The sequence below is a fragment of the Procambarus clarkii genome, chromosome 67, assembly GCF_040958095.1.
Source record: "Procambarus clarkii isolate CNS0578487 chromosome 67, FALCON_Pclarkii_2.0, whole genome shotgun sequence".
In the NCBI taxonomy this organism is placed as follows: domain Eukaryota; kingdom Metazoa; phylum Arthropoda; class Malacostraca; order Decapoda; family Cambaridae; genus Procambarus; species Procambarus clarkii.
In genome coordinates, this window is record NC_091216.1 from 25,610,545 (window position 1) to 25,629,747 (window position 19,203).

Below are 19,203 nucleotides of genomic sequence, written 5' to 3' on the forward strand. Positions count from 1 at the left end.
TGAGACGCCGGGTGAGAGGTGAGAGAAACTGACACACCAGGTGAGAGGTGAGGGAAGCAGAGTGGTGGGAGGTTGTGAAGAGTGTGAGTGTGAGTGTGAGTGTGAAAGTGTGAGAGTGTGAGAGTGTGAGAGTGTGAGTGTGAGTGTGAGTGTGAGTGTGTGTGTGTGTGTGTGTGTGTGTGTGTGTGTGTGTGTGTGTGTGTGTGTGTGTGTGTGTGTGTGTGTGTGTGTGTGTGTGTGTGTGCAGGGTAGTGAGGTATTCACCTCCCGCATTATGAGGACATCATGGACACAAGAGTCAGCCTTGTTGTACCTTGTGGGTTAAAATTTAACTATTTTGACGTTGAAATTCTTTCCTTGTCGAAGCTGGCCTTAAATTTGTGGATGGAGGTGGCTTCCACAACAACTTCTTTCAGTTCATTCCACTTGTATTCCTTACATGTCTTCAACTTTCTGGTCTCGTTCCTCAGGTGGTGGAGGCCAGATGGTGGGTGGTGGAACACAGGGTGGGGTGGTGGAACACAGGGTGGGGTGGTGGGTCACAGGGTGGGGTGGTGGGGTGGTCCCGTACCCACCAGCACCCCCAAGACCTCCTGGTTATCGCGCACACGCCGCCCACTACACACCTGATACCCTCCACGGGGCATCACAGCTCCACAACACTCCCTCACGTACTGTCGAAAGCCCCCCCGAATTAAGACGAAATGTGGCCCCTAGCTGGTGGCCCGGGTCATGTCCGTATTAACTCAGGAGCTTTATATATTGAGAGAGAGTGGGCGTTTCCTGCCTTAATCACGGGACGATAAGAGGTACAAAATAGATAAGGCAAGAGGGCCCACTTGACGTGTCTTACTGACCCCCCCTAGATTGGGTTGACACAGTCTTTCCAGCACCGAGGTCCCCGCCCCACCTATCACCCACACTTCTTAATTAAACGATGGATAAGCTGCCTTCAAGTGGTCAGCCTTAACTAGCGTGGTTCCTAACTGCCTCCGGAACAACCAACCCAGGGAGCCGGTCGGCCGAGTGGACAGCACACTGGACTTGTGATCCTGTGGTCCTGGGTTCGATCCCGGGCGCCGGCGAGAAACAATGGGCAGAGTTTCTTTAACCCAATGCTCCTGTTACCTAGCAGTAAAATAGGTACCTGGGTGTTAGTCAGCTGTCACTGGCTGCTTCCTGGGGGTGGAGGCCTGGTCGAGGACCGGGCCGCGGGGACACTAAAGCCCCGAAATCATCTCAAGATAACCTGAACCTCCTGCCCCTTAGCTCACTTTATGTAACAACTCTCTACAACCAACATGTTGATCACAGCTACCCATCTCAGGGACAATCTGAGCCTAAAGACCAGCAGTCTGTCATCATCTTATCACCAGTTATGACTGACAAGTCTAGGACGTATATCGGCGACAACTTGTGTCATTGAGGAGCGGTTCAAACGGCCTTCTTTATCTCGAGTAGCGACCCTCGCCAATCTGGCAAGACGCTTGATGTCTTTCGACGATAACGTGGCCAGAGTGGGTGTGATAACTAGCGGGGGGCGGTCGTAACGATAGCCTCCAGAGAGCGGGCCTTTTAAACAGCAGGTCACAGCGGGGAAGAGTGATCGATATGACAAACACAGCAACACGAGCACTGAGACATGATCTTCCCAGCGCTAATTATTCCCCAGGTGGCCTCGGCACACCTGCTGCTTGCTGGAGAGGGAGGGAGGGAGAGAGAGAGAGAGAGAGAGAGAGAGAGAGAGAGAGAGAGAGAGAGAGAGAGAGAGAGAGAGAGAGAGAGAGACAGAGAGAGAGAGACAGAGAGAGAGAGACAGAGAGAGAGAGACAGAGAGAGAGAGACAGAGAGAGAGACAGAGAGAGAGAGACAGAGAGAGAGAGACAGAGAGAGAGAGAGAGAGAGAGAGAGAGAGAGAGAGAGAGAGAGAGAGAGAGAGAGAGAGAGAGAGAGAGAGAGAGAGAGAGAGAGAGAGAGAGACAGACAGAGAGAGACAGAGAGAGAGAGACAGAGAGAGAGAGACAGAGAGAGAGAGACAGAGAGAGACAGACAGAGAGAGACAGAGAGAGAGAGAGGGGGGGGGGTAGGTAGGTAGGTAGGTTCTCCAGGTGTCTATTGTAGAGGGCAATGGTAGACAGGCTTGTAGTAGATGGTGGTAGATGAATCAAAGGATGTCGAGGATGTGGAACAAGAGCGGTAGGAATAGAAGTACAAATTAGGAAGAACGAGGAGGAGGCGTCGTCGACGTCTTCCAAGGAAGTATAGAGGGGGGGGGGGGGGGGAGGGGGAAGAAGGTAGGCTCCAGCCGTCTCGTACACAGAATTATTCAGAGCCTACCGAGGCGAAGGGTTGAAGCCATTACAACAAGGATACACCGCGGCCGACAGATGGCATAAACCCCGTGAGTGTAGCTGGCGATGCCGCTAAGAGGGGGGCAGCTTCCCCCTTACCAGGGGGGGCGCTAGTGGTCAGGCCTCTGCCACCCACAACCCCTCCCAGCCGGCGGGGGTGAGAGTTCCCATTGTCTGGGCCACACCTCATTGCTGAGGTCAACACTAGTTAAGAGGTACTGTTTAGCATGAGAGAGGCGGCAACTGTGAGGCGGAGTGGTTGAAAACCTCTCAAAGAAAGACAGAGAGGGAGAGAGAGGGAGGAAGAAAGGAAGAGAGGGAGGGAGGGAGAGAGATTAAGGGAGGATAGATGTAAGCACGAAGGTGGAAGCAGAGTTTACTTAAGTGAATTCTTCTGAAGGAGCGAAGAAGGGGCGTAACCCGGCAAGACTACAACCCTTAGTACGGGGCTAGTGCTGCTCCCCCCCCCCTCCCGGGGGGCTTCCGGGGAGGGGAAAGGGGGGGCACACACTGCCCCGCCCCGCCCCCCACACACTGCCCCTCCACACACACACTGCCCCGCCCCCACAAATCGTCGTTCCACCCACAAGAGACGTGTGCGACCCCCACATAACACTAGAGTAAATGCATGCTTCACCTCCCACCATCACCCCCACAAGACCTTTCCATGCCCGGACAGGGCAGAGGGGCGTGGCGCGCCCGGCCTCACAAATAAACTTAGTGCATAACGACCTAACAGTTCTTGTACGCTGCAAGATGATCTCCGCCAGCCCTAGAACCCACCATCAGTGAAGATGCAGCTTAACCCACTCGTGAGGAGACCTGCCTCCACTACCTGTCATCTACCGGATGAAGGAGTAGGAGGTAGAAGCGGTAGATCTCTCTCTCTCCTCCCTCGCCGCTCCCTGCGGCTGACCTGCTGAGTCAATATTGAGTCTTGAGACACCCGGCGCTCTAAGCGTGGCCCGCTTTACCGGATACCTCAGCGTTTTCTCTAATATAAAACTCTTGCATGAGGGATGGTACTTCGATGTGTTGTGTAACTACACCGACCGCTGCCGCTCGCCCGCTTGGGGATTGGAGGCGGAGGTGTTTGGTGGGTGTGTGGGTGTGGGGTGGGTGTGGGGTGGGTGTGTGGGTGTGGGGTGGGTGTGTGGGGTGGGTGTGTGGGTGTGGGGTGGGTGTGTGGGGTGGGTGTGTGGGTGTGGGTGTGTGGGTGGGTGTGGGGTGGGAGGGGGGTACATGGGAGGCCGCGGGTGGCTGAAGTGGGACAGATGATTGGGGGAAAACAATCATTAGATGTGACACCTAGACCAATGTACACCAAATAACAGTTTTAGCGATTTAACAACAGGAGAAAATATACATTGAAGGTATATGAGAAAGAAGAGAAGAGTGAAGACGGGAGAGAGGGAGGGAGGGAGTAAGGAGGAGAAAGGGAGGGAGGGATAGGGAGGGAGGGAGAGAGAGAGAGAGAGAGAGAGAGAGAGAGAGAGAGAGAGAGAGAGAGAGAGAGAGAGAGAGAGAGAGAGATGGAGGGTGCAGCGAGCAACCAAGCAATCAGACAGCCTGAGAGAGAGGAAGAGAGGGAGGGAGGGAGGGAGAGAGAGAGGGAGAGAGGAAGAGAGGGAGGGAGGGAGGGAGAGAGAGAGGGAGAGAGGGAGAGAGGGAAGGAGGGAAGGAGGGAGGGAGAAAGAGAGGGAGGGAGGGAGGGAGGGAGGGAGAAAGAGAGAGAGAGAGCTAAGAAATTACGTTTACCTAATTTAAAAATAAACAAGAAAATCTGCTGCATATGCAAACACTGACGAGCTCTCCCCCACTCTTCCCAAGTTTTCCGCCTGCACGTGCAAGCGGGCAGTAAAACAGCACAATGAAACTGAACCAGGCAATCAAGACGCCGCTGTATCTTGGATATTGCAAGAGAGGCGCAGACGGGCCACTAACAGCGACACTAGCCAAGTGAACACACTTTCTTAGACAAACTAAGAAATAAGCAGAAGTTTGGGTGGTGGTAACCAGCGACATAAAATATAAACGCGACGAAGAACTTCTTGAGAGTAAAGGGGCAATGTATCCGGAACAAATCCACAAGGGCCGTGACGAGGCTTCGAACCTACGTCCGAGAGGATCCCAGACGCTGCCTTATTCGACGCATCACGCTATTGTGATGTCTGTGTGTGAGGTGGGTGTGTGTGTGTGTGTTCAAGCACTGAATGCCTCGGAGAGTTTAAAAGTCTGGGGCTAAGGAGCTAGCACTCGAGCCTGCAAGCACATCTTGATGGGTGAACAGTTAACCTCACGCACCCTTCTCCAATCACCCTGTTCTGTGGCAGCATACAGGTGACTACCTGAAGCAGGTACACAAGCAGGAGACAGAGACGCTGAAGCAGGTACACAAGCAGGAGACAGAGACGCTGAAGCAGGTACACAAGCAGGAGACAGAGACGCTGAAGCAGGCCCACAAGCAGGAGACAGAGACGCTGAAGCAGGTACACAAGCAGGAGACAGAGACGCTGAAGCAGGTACACAAGCAGGAGACAGAGACGCTGAAGCAGGTACACAAGCAGGAGACAGACGCCGAAGCAGGTACACAAGCAGGAGACAGAGACGCTGAAGCAGGCCCAAAAGCAGGAGACAGACGCTGAAGCAGGCCCACAAGCAGGAGACAGAGACGCTGAAGCAGGCACACAAGCAGGAGACAGACGCTGAAGCAGGCCCACAAGCAGGAGGCAGACGCCGAAGCAGGCACACAAGCAGGAGACAGAGACGCCGAAGCAGGCCCACAAGCAGGTGGCAGAGACGCCGAAGCAGGAAGAGGAAGGGCTGGCAGGAGCAGCAGTAGGTGCTGGTAAAGGCACGAGATTCTGGGAGTTCCCCTTCTTCTTAATTCAACATTGATAGCGCCGCCGGGCCGCCCCCCTTGCGTTAATTACTCCTGTCTATAGCTCTGCCTTCTTCTACACTTGGTTATTGCTCCCTGTCTCTGTTTTTTTACCACTTTTCTTAGTCTCTCTCTCCTAATTATCCGTCTCCTTCCTCGTTTTCTTCCTTGTCTTTTCCCATCTTCCGATTTATGGCTTTTGTGGACCAGTCATCTCTTGTTTAGGGGTTATCTTGAGGTTATCTTGAGATGCTTTCGGGGCTTTAGTGTCCCCGCGGCCCGGTGCTCGACCAGGCCTCCACCCCCAGGAAGCAGCCCGTGACAGCTGACTAACACCCAGGTACCTATTTTACTGCTTTTATAGAGCTATTTTCTATGTATCGATCTATTAACGGATTTATTAAGGCAGTTTCTGATGTTGGATTGTATTCTTATGCTTTACAGTGATCTGGGGCCAGATTCACGAAGCAGTTACGCAAGTACTTACGAACTTGTAAGCATCTTTTCTCAATCTTTGGCGGCTTTGTTTACAATTAATAAACAGTTTCTGAGCTCCGAAGCACCAGGAGGCTGTTTGTAACAATGATAACAATTGATTGGGAAGTTTTCATATTTGTAAACGGTTTAATAAATGTAAACAAAGGCGTCAAAGATTGAGGAAAGATGTACACGTTCGTAAGTGACTGCTTCGTGAATCTGGCCCCAGTAGTTTAGTTCAGACTGTGGTTACACTTCCGACATGTGCTCCCTTCAACGCCGCACTCCACATCCTTGAGGTTATCTTGAGATGATTTCGGGGCTTTAGCGTCCCCGCGGCCCGGTCCTCGACCAGGCCTCCTTTTTGTTACACCCCCCCCCCCCCCCCGGGAAGCAGCTCGTAGCAGCTGTCTAACTACCCAGGTACCTATTTACTGCTAAGTAACAGGGGCATCAGGGATGAAAAAAACATTTTGCCCATTTGCCTCCACCGGGGATCGAACCCGGAACCTCAGGACTACGAATCTGAAGCGCTGTCCATCCAGCTATCAGGCGCCCTAACGCACTACATAACACCGCACCATAATCCCCTCCTCTACATGTTAAAGATTCGCTACTTGGAACAAACAGTTCAAAGTATCACGGACTATGGTGAGCCCGTAAACCTCCTCTACAGCAATAAGCTTTACACCATAATAAACCCACTCTACACGTCTATTCGTCACCACATCAAGCCGCCACCACCACCCACCTCAAGGCACTACTCCGCCCTCGGGGCTCTAAGACGCCCCGGCAACAAGGAGTACTCAAGGCAGACTCCTCTACTCTTCACTAATTCATAGTAATTAAAACCCCCCCTTGCACTCTTTCCCTCCAGACCAGTTATGAAGAAGTACGATTAAACCGTCTCGAGTCGACACCGTTTGTGCTCTTGAGGAGACAGGTGAGACAGCGGTTAGGAGATTGACGGGAGGGGGGTGTTGAGGGATTGGAGTGAACCCTGTCGTACCTCAGTCGATTAAGGCAGTGTCTGGGATGCTCCCGGTCGCAAGTTCGAATCCTCGTCACGGCCCTTGTGGATTTGTTCATTGGAGTGGGGTTCTGGGGGTTGGTGGTTCGGGGGGACACGATTATAAGAAACTGACACAGGAACGGAAGAAGAGGACGGGAGGTTGGTAGTAGGCAGTTGAAGAAACGTGAATGTTTTAAGACTTGAAAGAAAGCTCTTCCTGACGTCTCTGTGACTGGTTTGCGTCTAGAGTTTCCCATCTGTGACCCCTCGTTCTGCTGTTCCTGGCTGTGAACACTGCTGCTTTGTCTATCTTGATAATTTCCCTTAGGATCTTATATGTTGTCATCATGTCTCTCCTCTCTCTTTTCCTCCAGTGTGGTAAGGTCCAGTGCTCTCAGTTTTCCTCATCGTTTAATCCCTTCAGCTCAGGAACGAACCTCACTGCCTATGTTTGGGCCTTTTCTAGAGTCTTCTTGTCTTTTTTATAGCGAGGGGTTCCATGCTGGTAATGCATATTCAAGTGTGGGTTTCACTTTCACTGTATACAGAGCCTGGTAAGACCCTTTGTCCAGAATTCTGAAGGATACCCGGATGTTGGCCAGTATGTCATATGGAGCTGTTGTTGTTCTGTTAATGTGAGTTTCTGGCATCAGAACTGTGATTATGTGCACTCCCAGTTCTTTCTCCTTTTCTGACTGAAGAATCTGTACTTCCCTTATCCTATACTGCTGTATCGTACTTTTGTTACGATCGGCACAACATTGCATTTGGCCGGGTTAAACTCTAGCAGCCCTTTTTCAGACCACTTCTGGAGTACGTCTAAGTCTGATTGTAATGCCTTACAATCTACCTCTGTCTTGACTCTTCTCATCAGTTTTGCATCACTTGCAAATATTGACATGAAGGAACCAATTTCCTGTCAGGTCGTTGATATTCCCATATTAGAAACTAAATTCCTAATTTCCCATATTAGAAACAGTATGGGCTCTAGAACCGACCTTTGTGGTACTTCACTCGTAACCTTTCTCCACACTGATGTCTCTCCTCTCACTGTAACCCTTTGCTTCCTTCCTGAGAGGTACGCTCTACCCACCTTAAGGCACTTCCCTATACACCAGCCTGCTTCTCTGACTTCTCTGATTTGAGTAGGTCTTTCATGCTGGACCGTATCAAATGCCTTATGATAATCAAGGAATATGCGGTCCATCCCTTTCTCTCTTGTTTAATTTACGTCATCTTGTTATAGAACGCCAGCAAGTTTGACAAGAAGGATTTGTTTTTATTAAAACCATGCTGGTGCCTTCAGACAAAGTTTATCTGTTCTAAATGTTCAACTAACCTGCTTCGGAATACAATGTCTCCAACAACTAGCAGGGAGGATACTTGTTAGTGATACGGGTCTGTAGTTTAACGATTTCTGTCTTCTTGTCTTGTACCACATTAGCCATTTTCCAGCAGTCAGGAAGTTCTCCCGTTGCTAGAGAGCAAATCAGTATTATGGCAAGAGGGTTGCACAATGCTTCCGCTGCCTCTTTTAGTATCCATAAGAATATTTTGTCTGGTCCTCGCGGCTTTTGTCACCTCCAGTTCCTGTTGTTGGTTCTTTATATTTTCTGGTGTTACTGGTTACTTCAGTGAGGCTTTCCTGTGGAATTGGCCGTTCAGTTTGGGCTCTAAGCGCTAGTGGCCAATTAGACTCCAGCTTGAATACTTCATGAAAACTTTTGTTGAGTTCCTCGCATACTTCCTTATCATTTTCCGTGTGTCCTCCCTCCTGTCAGGTGTGATTAACTGATTATTCACAGTCATCTTCCTCCTCATATGACTACGAAACAGTTTTGGCTCGCTCTTGTGTGTGTGTGTGTGTGTGTGTGTGTGTGTGTGTGTGTGTGTGTGTGTGTGTGTGCGTGTGTGCGTGTGCACGTGTGTGCGTGTGTGCGTGTGCACGTCTTGCTCGTGCATGCGGGCGAGCAAGCACGCATTTTCAATAAACTAAGTAATTCCCTAATCCATCATACTCCTTCCCTACCGTCTCCCCTCATTTCCCCTCTCCTGCTTTCTCTCTTTCACACCTAATTCATATCTCCATCCTCTCTCCCCTCTCTCACTCACACATCATTATTCTCCCCTCCTCCTCACACCTATCACCCACTCACACTCCCTTCTCTCCTTAAATTTAACTCTCTCTCTCCTCTCTCTCTCTCTCTCTCTCTCTCTCTCTCTCTCTCTCTCTCTCTCTCTCTCTCTCTCTCTCTCTCTCTCTCTCTCTCTCTCTCTCATTTGGTTCCTAAGTCTATCCTCTTATTCACATCAATCTTATATTCTTCACCTTCTTTTCTACTCCCACCCTTTCTTATCCATTCCCCCTCTTCTTTCGTCCCTTGCTCCTTCCTCTCTGTACGTAACGTGGCTGGCAGCCGTACTGCCACCGTGCAGTATGACCCTTGTGTGGTGTGGGCTCGGTCGTGCACACATAATAAAAGTGTTTGAAAGAGTGATTAGGAATCAAATTTCTAGTTTTATGGAAAACAATGAATTGCACAATCCAGGACAACATGGATTTAGAGCGGGAAGATCCTGTCTGTCACAGTTACTCAACCACTATGACAAAATCACAGAAGCCCTAGAAGAAAAGCAAAATGCAGATGTTGTATACACAGACTTTGCAAAGGCGTTCGACAAATGTGACCATGGGGTGATAGCTCACAAAATGAGGTCAATGGGAATAACTGGAAAAGTAGGACGCTGGATACTCAATTTCCTGTCGAACAGAACACAAAGAGTAACAGTCAATCAGATAAAATCGAGTCCAAGCGATGTTAAAAGCTCTGTACCTCAAGGTACAGTCCTTGCACCGCTACTGTTCCTTATTCTCATATCTGATATAGACAAAAATACACGCCACAGCTTCGTGTCGTCCTTTGCAGATGACACAAAAATCAGCATGAAAATTACCTCTGCTGAAGACATTGAAAAACTACAAGCAGATGTCAACAAAGTTTTTGATTGGGCAGCAGAAAATAACATGATGTTTAACAGTGATAAATTTCAGGTACTCAGGTACGGCAAAAATGAGGATCTGAAACATAATACAGGGTACAAAACACAATCGAATCTTCCCATAGTAGGAAAACAGCATGTCAAGGATTTGGGAATAATGATGTCCGACGATCTAACGTTTAGGGAGCATAACCAAGCAAATATCGCGTCAGCCAGAAAAATGATCGGATGGATTACGAGAACTTTCAAATCCAGGGATCCCATCACAATGGTTGTACTCTTCAAGTCACTTGTGCTGTCCCGTCTCGAGTACTGCTCAGTACTCACTTCCCCCTTCAGAGCAGGAGAGATTGCTGAAATAGAGGGAATACAGAGAACATATACGGCACGCATAGACGAGATAAAACACCTAAATTATTGGGATCGTCTCAAAGCTCTCCAAATGTACTCTCTAGAAAGGAGACGAGAGAGATACCAAATAATATACACCTGGAAAATACTGGAGGGTCAGGTCCCAAATCTACACAGTAAAATAACAACGTACTGGAGTGAACGATATGGAAGAAAATGCAAGATTGAACCTGTGAAGAGCAGAGGTGTCATAGGCACAATCAGAGAGCACTGTATAAACATCAGGGGTCCGCGGTTGTTCAACGTCCTCCCAGCGAGCATAAGAAATATTGCCGGAACAACCGTGGACATCTTCAAGAGAAAACTGGACGGTTTTCTAAGAGAAGTTCCGGATCAGCCGGGCTGTGGTGGGTACGTGGCCCTGCGGGCCGCTCCAAGCAACAGCCTGGTGGACCAAACTCTCACAAGTCGAGCCTGGCCTCGGGCCGGGCTTGGGGAGTAGAAGAACTCCCAGAACCCCATCAACCAGGTATCAACCAGGTGCGGCCGTTGTTGCTAGGGTGTGTGGTAAGTGTAGTGGTGGCGTGGAGGAGCAGCAGTAGCGAGGCCGTGTGTGGGACCTGGGTTCGAGACCTAGCTGCCATATTTAGCTATCAAGGTGAAGATTCGTTGAATCGTGAAATTTGGGATTTTATATATCCTTATGGAAATCATTTTATCGTCGTGAAGATGAACCAAATAAACATCATCTTGAAGATGAAGCAAAGGTCGTGAAGAAGTGCCTTTGTCGTCGTTGAAACCAAGAAGACGACCATTAAGTCTTACAACTAGCTAACTACCTTAGATAATCACCCCCCCCCCACCCACTTCCCCTGTGGAGCAACCCAAAACGCCTACACGAACCATCTCCTCAAAGTCAAAATACTATCTTGACCGCCGACAGACAGAACCGAGCACAAATCCACAAAGACCGTGACGATGATTCGAACCAACGAATCTGAGAACTGAGCACCTTTGTCCAAACACCGAAGTTCACCATTAAAAACCACCTCAGTCTAACCAACCAAGAAATATAAAAGTTCCCCCCCGTCCGGAGGCCTACACGCACGACCATTTGGTCACCACTTGGTCCGGGAGACATCTCCCGTCACGCAGGGTGCAGTTGCGCCTCCACAGATCTCCAGTATCATCTTTTGATACTGGTAATGGCTCGAAAGGGCCACCACTTACGGGCTATTCATGCCCGTGCCACCTCTTGGGTGGCTTAATCTTCATCAATCAATCGGAGGCCTAACCGACCTACTTCAGCTAAAACTAAATTAAACCTTCAGCAAAGAGAACACTCACCGGAAGTTTGAGAACCATTTGACGAGCTGGGCTGTGTTGTTCTTATTGAACTTGATGTCCGGAAAGTAGGTCTTGAGCACCGAAGACGAAGGGTACCGGACAAAGAAAAACATAAGCTTGGCTTTCCGGAGGTGCATCGGCGTCAGCGTGCTGGAGTGTGCTGGAGTTAAGGGAAAAAACCGTCTATGTAATTGTTTATCACACACTTAACACACACACACACACATGAATCTGAAAGCGATCCGTTCTTAGACATTTGTAAATAGTTTGCAGCATCCAGGGGCACTAAAGAGCTGGGGTTGTTAATATTTCTCGGTATATTATATAGCGCGAAATACAATATTCCTCTTTGGATAGAAAACGAGAATGTAATATTCTCTGCCAGGAAGAAAATAGGAATACAGTATTCGATGTAGGATAGAAAACGGTAACTGTCGTAAGAGATAGAATTTAGACAACACGATTCTCAGTTATTTAAGCAGAACTTAATTAAAAAAAACACGTTTTAGTTAGAAAAAAATGCATTATTATATTTCCCGTGATTGCATACTTAACAGAGAACCTAACATTTCCAGCAGATTAGTGCCTGGGATGCAAGTTTATTTAATGTGAATGCTTCGCAGTATAAAGTAGCCATGATTGAAGGTATTTACAAGTCACTCACGTTCAACACTGTCTCCATGAATGTGAATATAGAGCTGATGACACTAATGTGTTAGGAGGCCTTTATGGCTCCTAACACATGTTAGGAGGCCTTTATGGCTCCTAACACATGTTAGGAAGCCTTTATGGCTCCTAACACATGTTAGGAAGCCTTTATGGCTCCTAACACATGTTAGGAGGCCTTTATGGCTCCTAACACATGTTAGGAAGCCTTTATGGCTCCTAACACATGTTAGGAAGCCTTTATGGCTCCTAACACATGTTAGGAAGCCTTTATGGCTCACCAAGCCACGTCACCAGCAGTGTTGCTGAGTGACCAGAACCGCAGCAAGCAACACTAAAAACACTTTATTTACTAAAAACAATATACTGAGGATGAAACACTTAAGCAGTAATCTTCACAGTTTCAATTATAACACAATTATTTTTTGTTTACTTCTAAGTCAAGCAGTATAATAAAACTTAAAAAAAAAAGGTAAGGAAATGAAAAGATGTGTTTAGCCATGCAGTAAAAGCTATCAAAGACAGGACACTCTCGTCAAGATAAATATCTAAGGAGTCGTACATTAAGGTGTAGTTAAGGAGTGTGGATGGAGAACAGTGTAATACCGGCCAGGGGCCAGATTCACGAAAGCACTTAAGCAAGCACTTACGAACGTGTACATCTTTCCTCAATCTTCGCCGACTTTGGTTACATTTATTAAACAGTTTACAAGCATGAAAACTTCCCATTCAACTGTTGTTATTGTTATAAACAGCCTCCTGGTGCTTCGGAACTCATTAACTGTTTAGTAATTGGAAACAAAGCCGCCAAAGATTGAGAAAAGATGTACAGGTTCGTAAGTGTTTGCGTAAGTGCTTTCGTGAATCTGGCCCCAGGATCTGAGGCAGGTCCAATGAGCAAGACGACACAACTACAGGTCCTGGGAACACAGTAAGTGTCAACTAACAACCTGAGACCCCGTCTCCCTCCCATATGCTCATCCCCGTCACATAATCAGATAATTGACCAGTTAGGTCTGAATAATTGAGAAATTAATCAGTCTATGAGGAGCCAAGCTTGCCTGAGACGGGAGACGCCCCATCCTCGAGTTACCTAAACCTCGAAGACGGGTCCTCAAGACGGGTCCTCGAGACGGGTCCTCGAGACGGGTCCTCAAGACGGGTCCTCAAGACGGGTCCTCGAGACGGGTCCTCAAGACGGGTCCTCGAGACGGGTCCTCGAGACGGGTCCTCGAGACGGGTCCTCAAGACGGGTCCTCGAGACGGGTCCTCAAGACGGGTCCTCGAGACGGGTCCTCAAGACGGGTCCTCGAGACGGGTCCTCGAGACGGGTCCTCGAGACGGGTCCTCAAGACGTGTCCTCAAGACGGGTCCTCGAGACGGGTCCTCGAGACGGGTCCTCGAGACGGGTCCTCGAGACGGGTCCTCGAGACGGGTCCTCGAGACGGGTCCTCGAGACGGGTCCTCGAGACGGGTCCTCAAGACGGGTCCTCGAGACGGGTCCTCAAGACGGGTCCTCGAGACGGGTCCTCAAGACGGGTCCTCGAGACGGGTCCTCGAGACGGGTCCTCAAGACGGGTCCTCAAGACGGGTCCTCGAGACGGGTCCTCGAGACGGGTCCTCGAGACGGGTCCTCGAGACGGGTCCTCGAGACGGGTCCTCGAGACGGGTCCTCAAGACGGGTCCTCGAGACGGGTCCTCGAGACGGGTCCTCGAGACGGGTCCTCGAGACGGGTCCTCGAGACGGGTCCTCAAGACGGGTCCTCGAGACGGGTCCTCGAGACGGGTCCTCAAGACGGGTCCTCGAGACGGGTCCTCAAGACGGGTCCTCGAGACGGGTCCTCAAGACGGGTCCTCGAGACGGGTCCTCAAGACGGGTCCTCAAGACGGGTCCTCAAGACGGGTCAGCAATATGGCCCTCCTGTCGCCTGTCTACTAACACAGACGGGAGACGGAAGCGGGTATAATATGTTGTGTGGGGGGGGGGGGAGGGGAAGTATCAAGGTCTCCATGATACCATTAAAAGCGACTTACAAGGGTGGGGGAGCTGGGCTGGGGGGTGATCACCTAGCCTTGGAAACCTCAGGTTGTGGACAAATACAGGTGGTTTCATTGTGGGGCTTCTGTGTGTCGAGTCTCTTGGGATTAATTCAAAAGTCAAAAGCAAAACTTGAAAAAAGGTGCCTTTTTTTTTACAATTCTGTGTCGGCCATTATTACGGACTGTTCGAGGTTCGTAATTCTGGCCCACGTTGCCCATCTACAAAATGGCTATTCGCGTCGATGTGTGTTTGAAGCAGCAATACAAATGTCCTCTGTCGTCTGATTGGCTAAACTCGAGCGAATCCTAGCGTCTCTTACAAGGTTTCTCGCCCCAAATAAGATCTTGAGTCGACCCCAAATCCAATTAGGAAGGCAGTGCTTAGCCTCGCCTGGTAGACATTGGCGAACCGCAAGTCGGATCGTCGGAAATATGAGAAGGATCGTGTGTGTGTGTGTGAATGCGTGTGTGCGTGTATGTATGCGTGTGTGCGTGTGAAGCCCCACGTGGGTGGTGCGAACGACCACTCACGCAACCGACCCTCTTTGTGTGTGTGTGTGCTTTGCAATGGAATCCGACACGGCCACTTCCTCTACTGACCCGCCTCCAACACAGTGATCACGAGGACAATCATTCCCCCCCAAAGAACCTTATTAATATTGAAACATTTACTGCGTGACATTTCATTCGAGGACACGTAAGTAATGAGTTTCAACACATGCTTCGAGTCGTGTGAAGCCGGCTCCCGTAAGTGAGACAATCTGCGCCTCTCGACCTGTTCTTCCTTACACTAAACCCCACTTCCGTCCGGGCCCAGATTACCAGAGCTGATCTGCAGATTAGCCACGAGTCGCCGGCGGAGCCTTGAAGATTACCGACACAAAACACTGAGGTTTCCGTTGCAGCCATTGGCGTCTCGCTGAGCCGGAGGTCGAAGGCGTTAGACGAGTAAAGAGTTGGGAGGATGTGGATATGTAGAGAAGAATATTAATATGAGATGGTGGGCGTGTCTTGGAGGTGGGCGTGTCTTGGAGAGGTGGGTGTGTCTTGGAGAGGTGGGCGTGTCTTGGAGAGGTGGGCGTGTCTTGGAGGTGGGCGTGTCTTGGAGAGGTGGGCGTGTCTTGGAGAGGTGGGCGTGTCTTGGAGGTGGGCGTGTCGTCGAGATGGGTAAAAGAAAATTTGGGGAATTTTCGTCACACAGGCAAAATGGCCATTCAACTAGCTTCCACGACGCCACTGTGAATAACATTATAGAGTGGAGACGGTTGGGCTTAACCTCGTGTTGACGGATCAATCCCCTTCCCCATGTTGACAGATCACTCCCCTTCCCCATGTTGACGGATCACTCCCCTCCCCCATGTTGATGGATCACTCCCCTCCCCCATGTTGACGGATCACTCCCCTCCCCATGTTGACGGATCAATCCCCCCCCCATGTTGACGGATCACTCCCCTCCCCCATGTTGACGGATCACTCCCCTCCCCCATGTTGACGGATCACTCCCCTCCCCCATGTTGACGGATCACTCCCCTCCCCTATGTTGACGGATCACTCCCCTCCCCCATGTTGACGGATCACTCCCCTCCCCCATGTTGACGGATCACTCCCCTCCCCCATGTTGACGGATCACTCCCCTCCCATGTTGACGGATCACTCCCCTCCCCATGTTGACGGATCACTCCCCTCCCCCATGTTGACAGATCACTCCCCTCCCCATGTTGACGGATCACTCCCCTCCCCCATGTTGACGGATCACTCCCCTCCCCCATGTTGACGGATCACTCCCCTCCCCCATGTTGACGGATCACTCCCCTCCCCCATGTTGACGGATCACTCCCCTCCCCTATGTTGACGGATCACTCCCCTCCCTCATGTTGACGGATCACTCCCCTCCCCCATGTTGACGGATCACTCCCCTCCCCCATGTTGACGGATCACTCCCCTCCCCCATGTTGACGGATCAATCCCCCCCATGTTGACGGATCACCCCCCATGTTGACGGATCACCTCCATGTTGACGGATCACCCCCCCATGTTGATGGATCACCCCCCCATGTTGATGGATCACCCCCCCATGTTGATGGATCACCCCCCCCCCATGTTGATGGATCACCCCCCCCATGTTGACGGATCACCCCCCCCCATGTTGACGGATCACCCCCCCCCATGTTGACGGATCACCCCCCCCCCATGTTGACGGATCACCCCCCCCCATGTTCACGGATCACCCCCCCCCCATGTTCACGGATCACCCCCCATGTTCACGGATCACCCCCCCATGTTCACGGTCACCCCCCCCCATGTTCACGGATCACCCCCCCATGTTCACGGATCACCCCCCCATGTTCACGGTCACCCCCCCATGTTCACGGATCACCCCCCCATGTTCACGGTCACCCCCCCCATGTTCACGGATCACCCCCCCATGTTCACGGATCACCCCCCCATGTTCACGGATCACCCCCCCCCCCCATGTTCACGGATCACCCCCCCCCCATGTTGACGGATCACCCCCCCCCTATTGACAGACTGCCACAGATGGACGGACGCCACGTATTGGGAGCCGTGGAGACGGAAGCAGGTGTGGACAGCTTACAGGTGTGGATGACGAAGGGTGGGGAAGGGACGAAATGATCAGGAGAAAGCACCAAGCCATTACGACTATATAACACTATGAAGGGATCAGGATAAGGATTTGGGGATGGGACGGGGGTTAAAAACCCCAAACCTCTTGTGGACGGTCGGGGATTGAACGCCGACCTGCATGAAGCGAGATCATCGCCAAGGGGTTAGGAGTAGGAGCTCCGAGGGTGATCTCGAGGACCAAGTGACCAGCTCAGCCTCAAGTGTTTGTCCTCCAACCTGCTCCTTAAGACACCACGCACCTAATTAGCCCCAATCCTCTCTCCCCAATCTTACTTTTTCTCCCCCTCTCTATAACGTTCTTCCTCCTCCTCCTCTGGCTACTCCCCAAGCTGCTGCTCCTCCTCCCCATCCTCCCGAAGCTTCAAGGACACAGCTGCACGCGAGTAAACAGAACCAACCCTACTTCCCCATCGACACAAGAGTGAAACTCCCTCAAACTGCACCCTTTCGACCCCTCTCTACCCTCCCCCCCTCCCCCCTCCAGTGATGGCGACCCGCCCAGCGACGAAGGGGGATATTGACCTCTAAGTCATCTTAGCACAGAGATCAGAGTGGCCGGTATATATATATATATATGTATGTGTGTGTGTATGTGTGCGCGTGCGTGCTACAGGTGTGTATGTCTATACTCACAGGTGTGGCAGGGGTGAGTGACCAAGCCGGTTGACCTTTCATTAGGGAAGATGTTGACAGGCCCGCACGCACGCATGTTCCTCTCCAGAGCCGCACGATCTAGAATTTACCAAAGTCTTAAAATATGGAATGGGCGCGCACAGCTGTACAGCGGTCGGAGCGATGTGCAGGTGTCTTGTGTGTGTGTGGGGGGGGGGGAGGGGAGGGAGGAGGGGTTGGTAGGCTGTATACATTTGCTTCGTTTGATGTTTATCTGGTGTGTGTGTGTGTGTGTGTTTGGGAGAGGTGCGTCTGTATGTGTATAATTGAGGTAAAACAGGCGTGTAGAGAGAGGTGTGCATGTGTGTGTGTGTGTGTGTGTGTGTGTGTGTGTGTGTGTGTGTGTGTGTGTGTGAAGGGGGGAGGGAGAATAGGGGTGAGAGTGTATATGTGTGCGGGTATGTGTTTGTGTAGGGGGAAGGAGGAGGTGGAGATATGAGTGAGGGTGTGTACGTGTGTGTGTGTGCGTGTGTGTGTGTGTGTGTGTGTGTGTGTGTGTGTGTGTGTGTGTGTGTGTGTGTGTGTGTGTGTGTGTGTGTGTGTGAGGGGTAGGGGGGGGGGGACCGCCAGCAATACATACGCTGCATGTAATAACACAATTATTAACACAAACGTCTGTCAGTCCAGCTCGTCGCTGGTTCTCTTCTAACTACCTAACTGCCCCGCCCTAGAGACGTCACGCCCATCTCCACCCAGCACCTTAACAACACTGTACAAGAGCGCTACGTTACGCTATATATAACACTGTTACGTTATGTGAGACAATGCGTTACGCTATGTGAAACAATGCGTTACGCTATATGAAACAATGCGTTACGCTATATGAAACAATGCGTTACGCTATATGAAACAATGCGTTACGCTATATGAAACGCTGCATTACGCTATATGAATCAATGTGTTATGCTATATGAATCAATATGTTACGCTATATGAAACAATGCGTTACGCTATATGAAACAATGCGTTACACTATATGAAACAATGCGTTACGCTATATGAAACAATGCGTTACGCTATATGAAACAATGCGTTACGCTATATGAAACAATGCGTTATGCTATATGAAACAATGCGTTACGCTATATGAAGAGCTGGATTACATTGTCTGAAAAGCTGGGTTATGTTACATGAAATTCAGCATTACAGTATATGAAATATGGATTGTTATGCTATAGGAAAAAGCGCATTATGCTATATAAAACACTTCAATACACTATATTAAACACTGCATTACGCAATATGAAACACTGCATTACGCAATATGAAACACTGCATTACGCTATATGAAACACTGCATTACGCTATATGAAACACTGCATTACGCTATATGAAACACTGCATTACGCAATATGAAACACTGCGTTACACTATATGAAACACTGCATTACGCAATATGAAACACTGCATTACGCAATATGAAACACTGCATTATGCAATATGAAACACTGCGTTACGCTTTATGAAACACTGCATTACGCAATATGAAACAATGCGTTACGCTATATGAAACAATGCGTTACGCTATATGAAACAATGCGTTACGCTATATGAAACAATGCGTTACACTATATGAAACAATGCGTTACGCTATATGAAACAATGCGTTACGCTATATGAAACAATGCGTTACGCTATATGAAACACTGCATTACACAATATGAAACACTGCATTACGCAATATGAAACACTGCATTACGCAATATGAAACACTGCGTTACGCTATATGAAACACTGCGTTACGCTATATGAAACACTGC

General features: G+C 49.9%; 1 protein-coding gene across 3 annotated transcripts in view; it reads right to left on the reverse strand.

The window, feature by feature from the left end:
- LOC123767493 (homeobox protein prospero) overlaps nt 1-19,203 on the reverse strand; it is a 38,209-nt gene that overhangs the window by 12,176 nt on the left and 6,830 nt on the right. For 2 of the 3 annotated variants that reach the window (XM_069310523.1, XM_069310521.1), the window contains exons 2-3: nt 17,405-17,503; nt 11,420-11,579 (exon numbers count right to left, since the gene is read on the reverse strand). In XM_069310523.1, coding sequence (XP_069166624.1) covers nt 11,420-11,579; nt 17,405-17,503 — 259 coding nt within the window. The remainder of the gene's footprint in view (nt 1-11,419; nt 11,580-17,404; nt 17,504-19,203) is intronic. The other variant, XM_069310522.1, reaches the window with a different exon arrangement.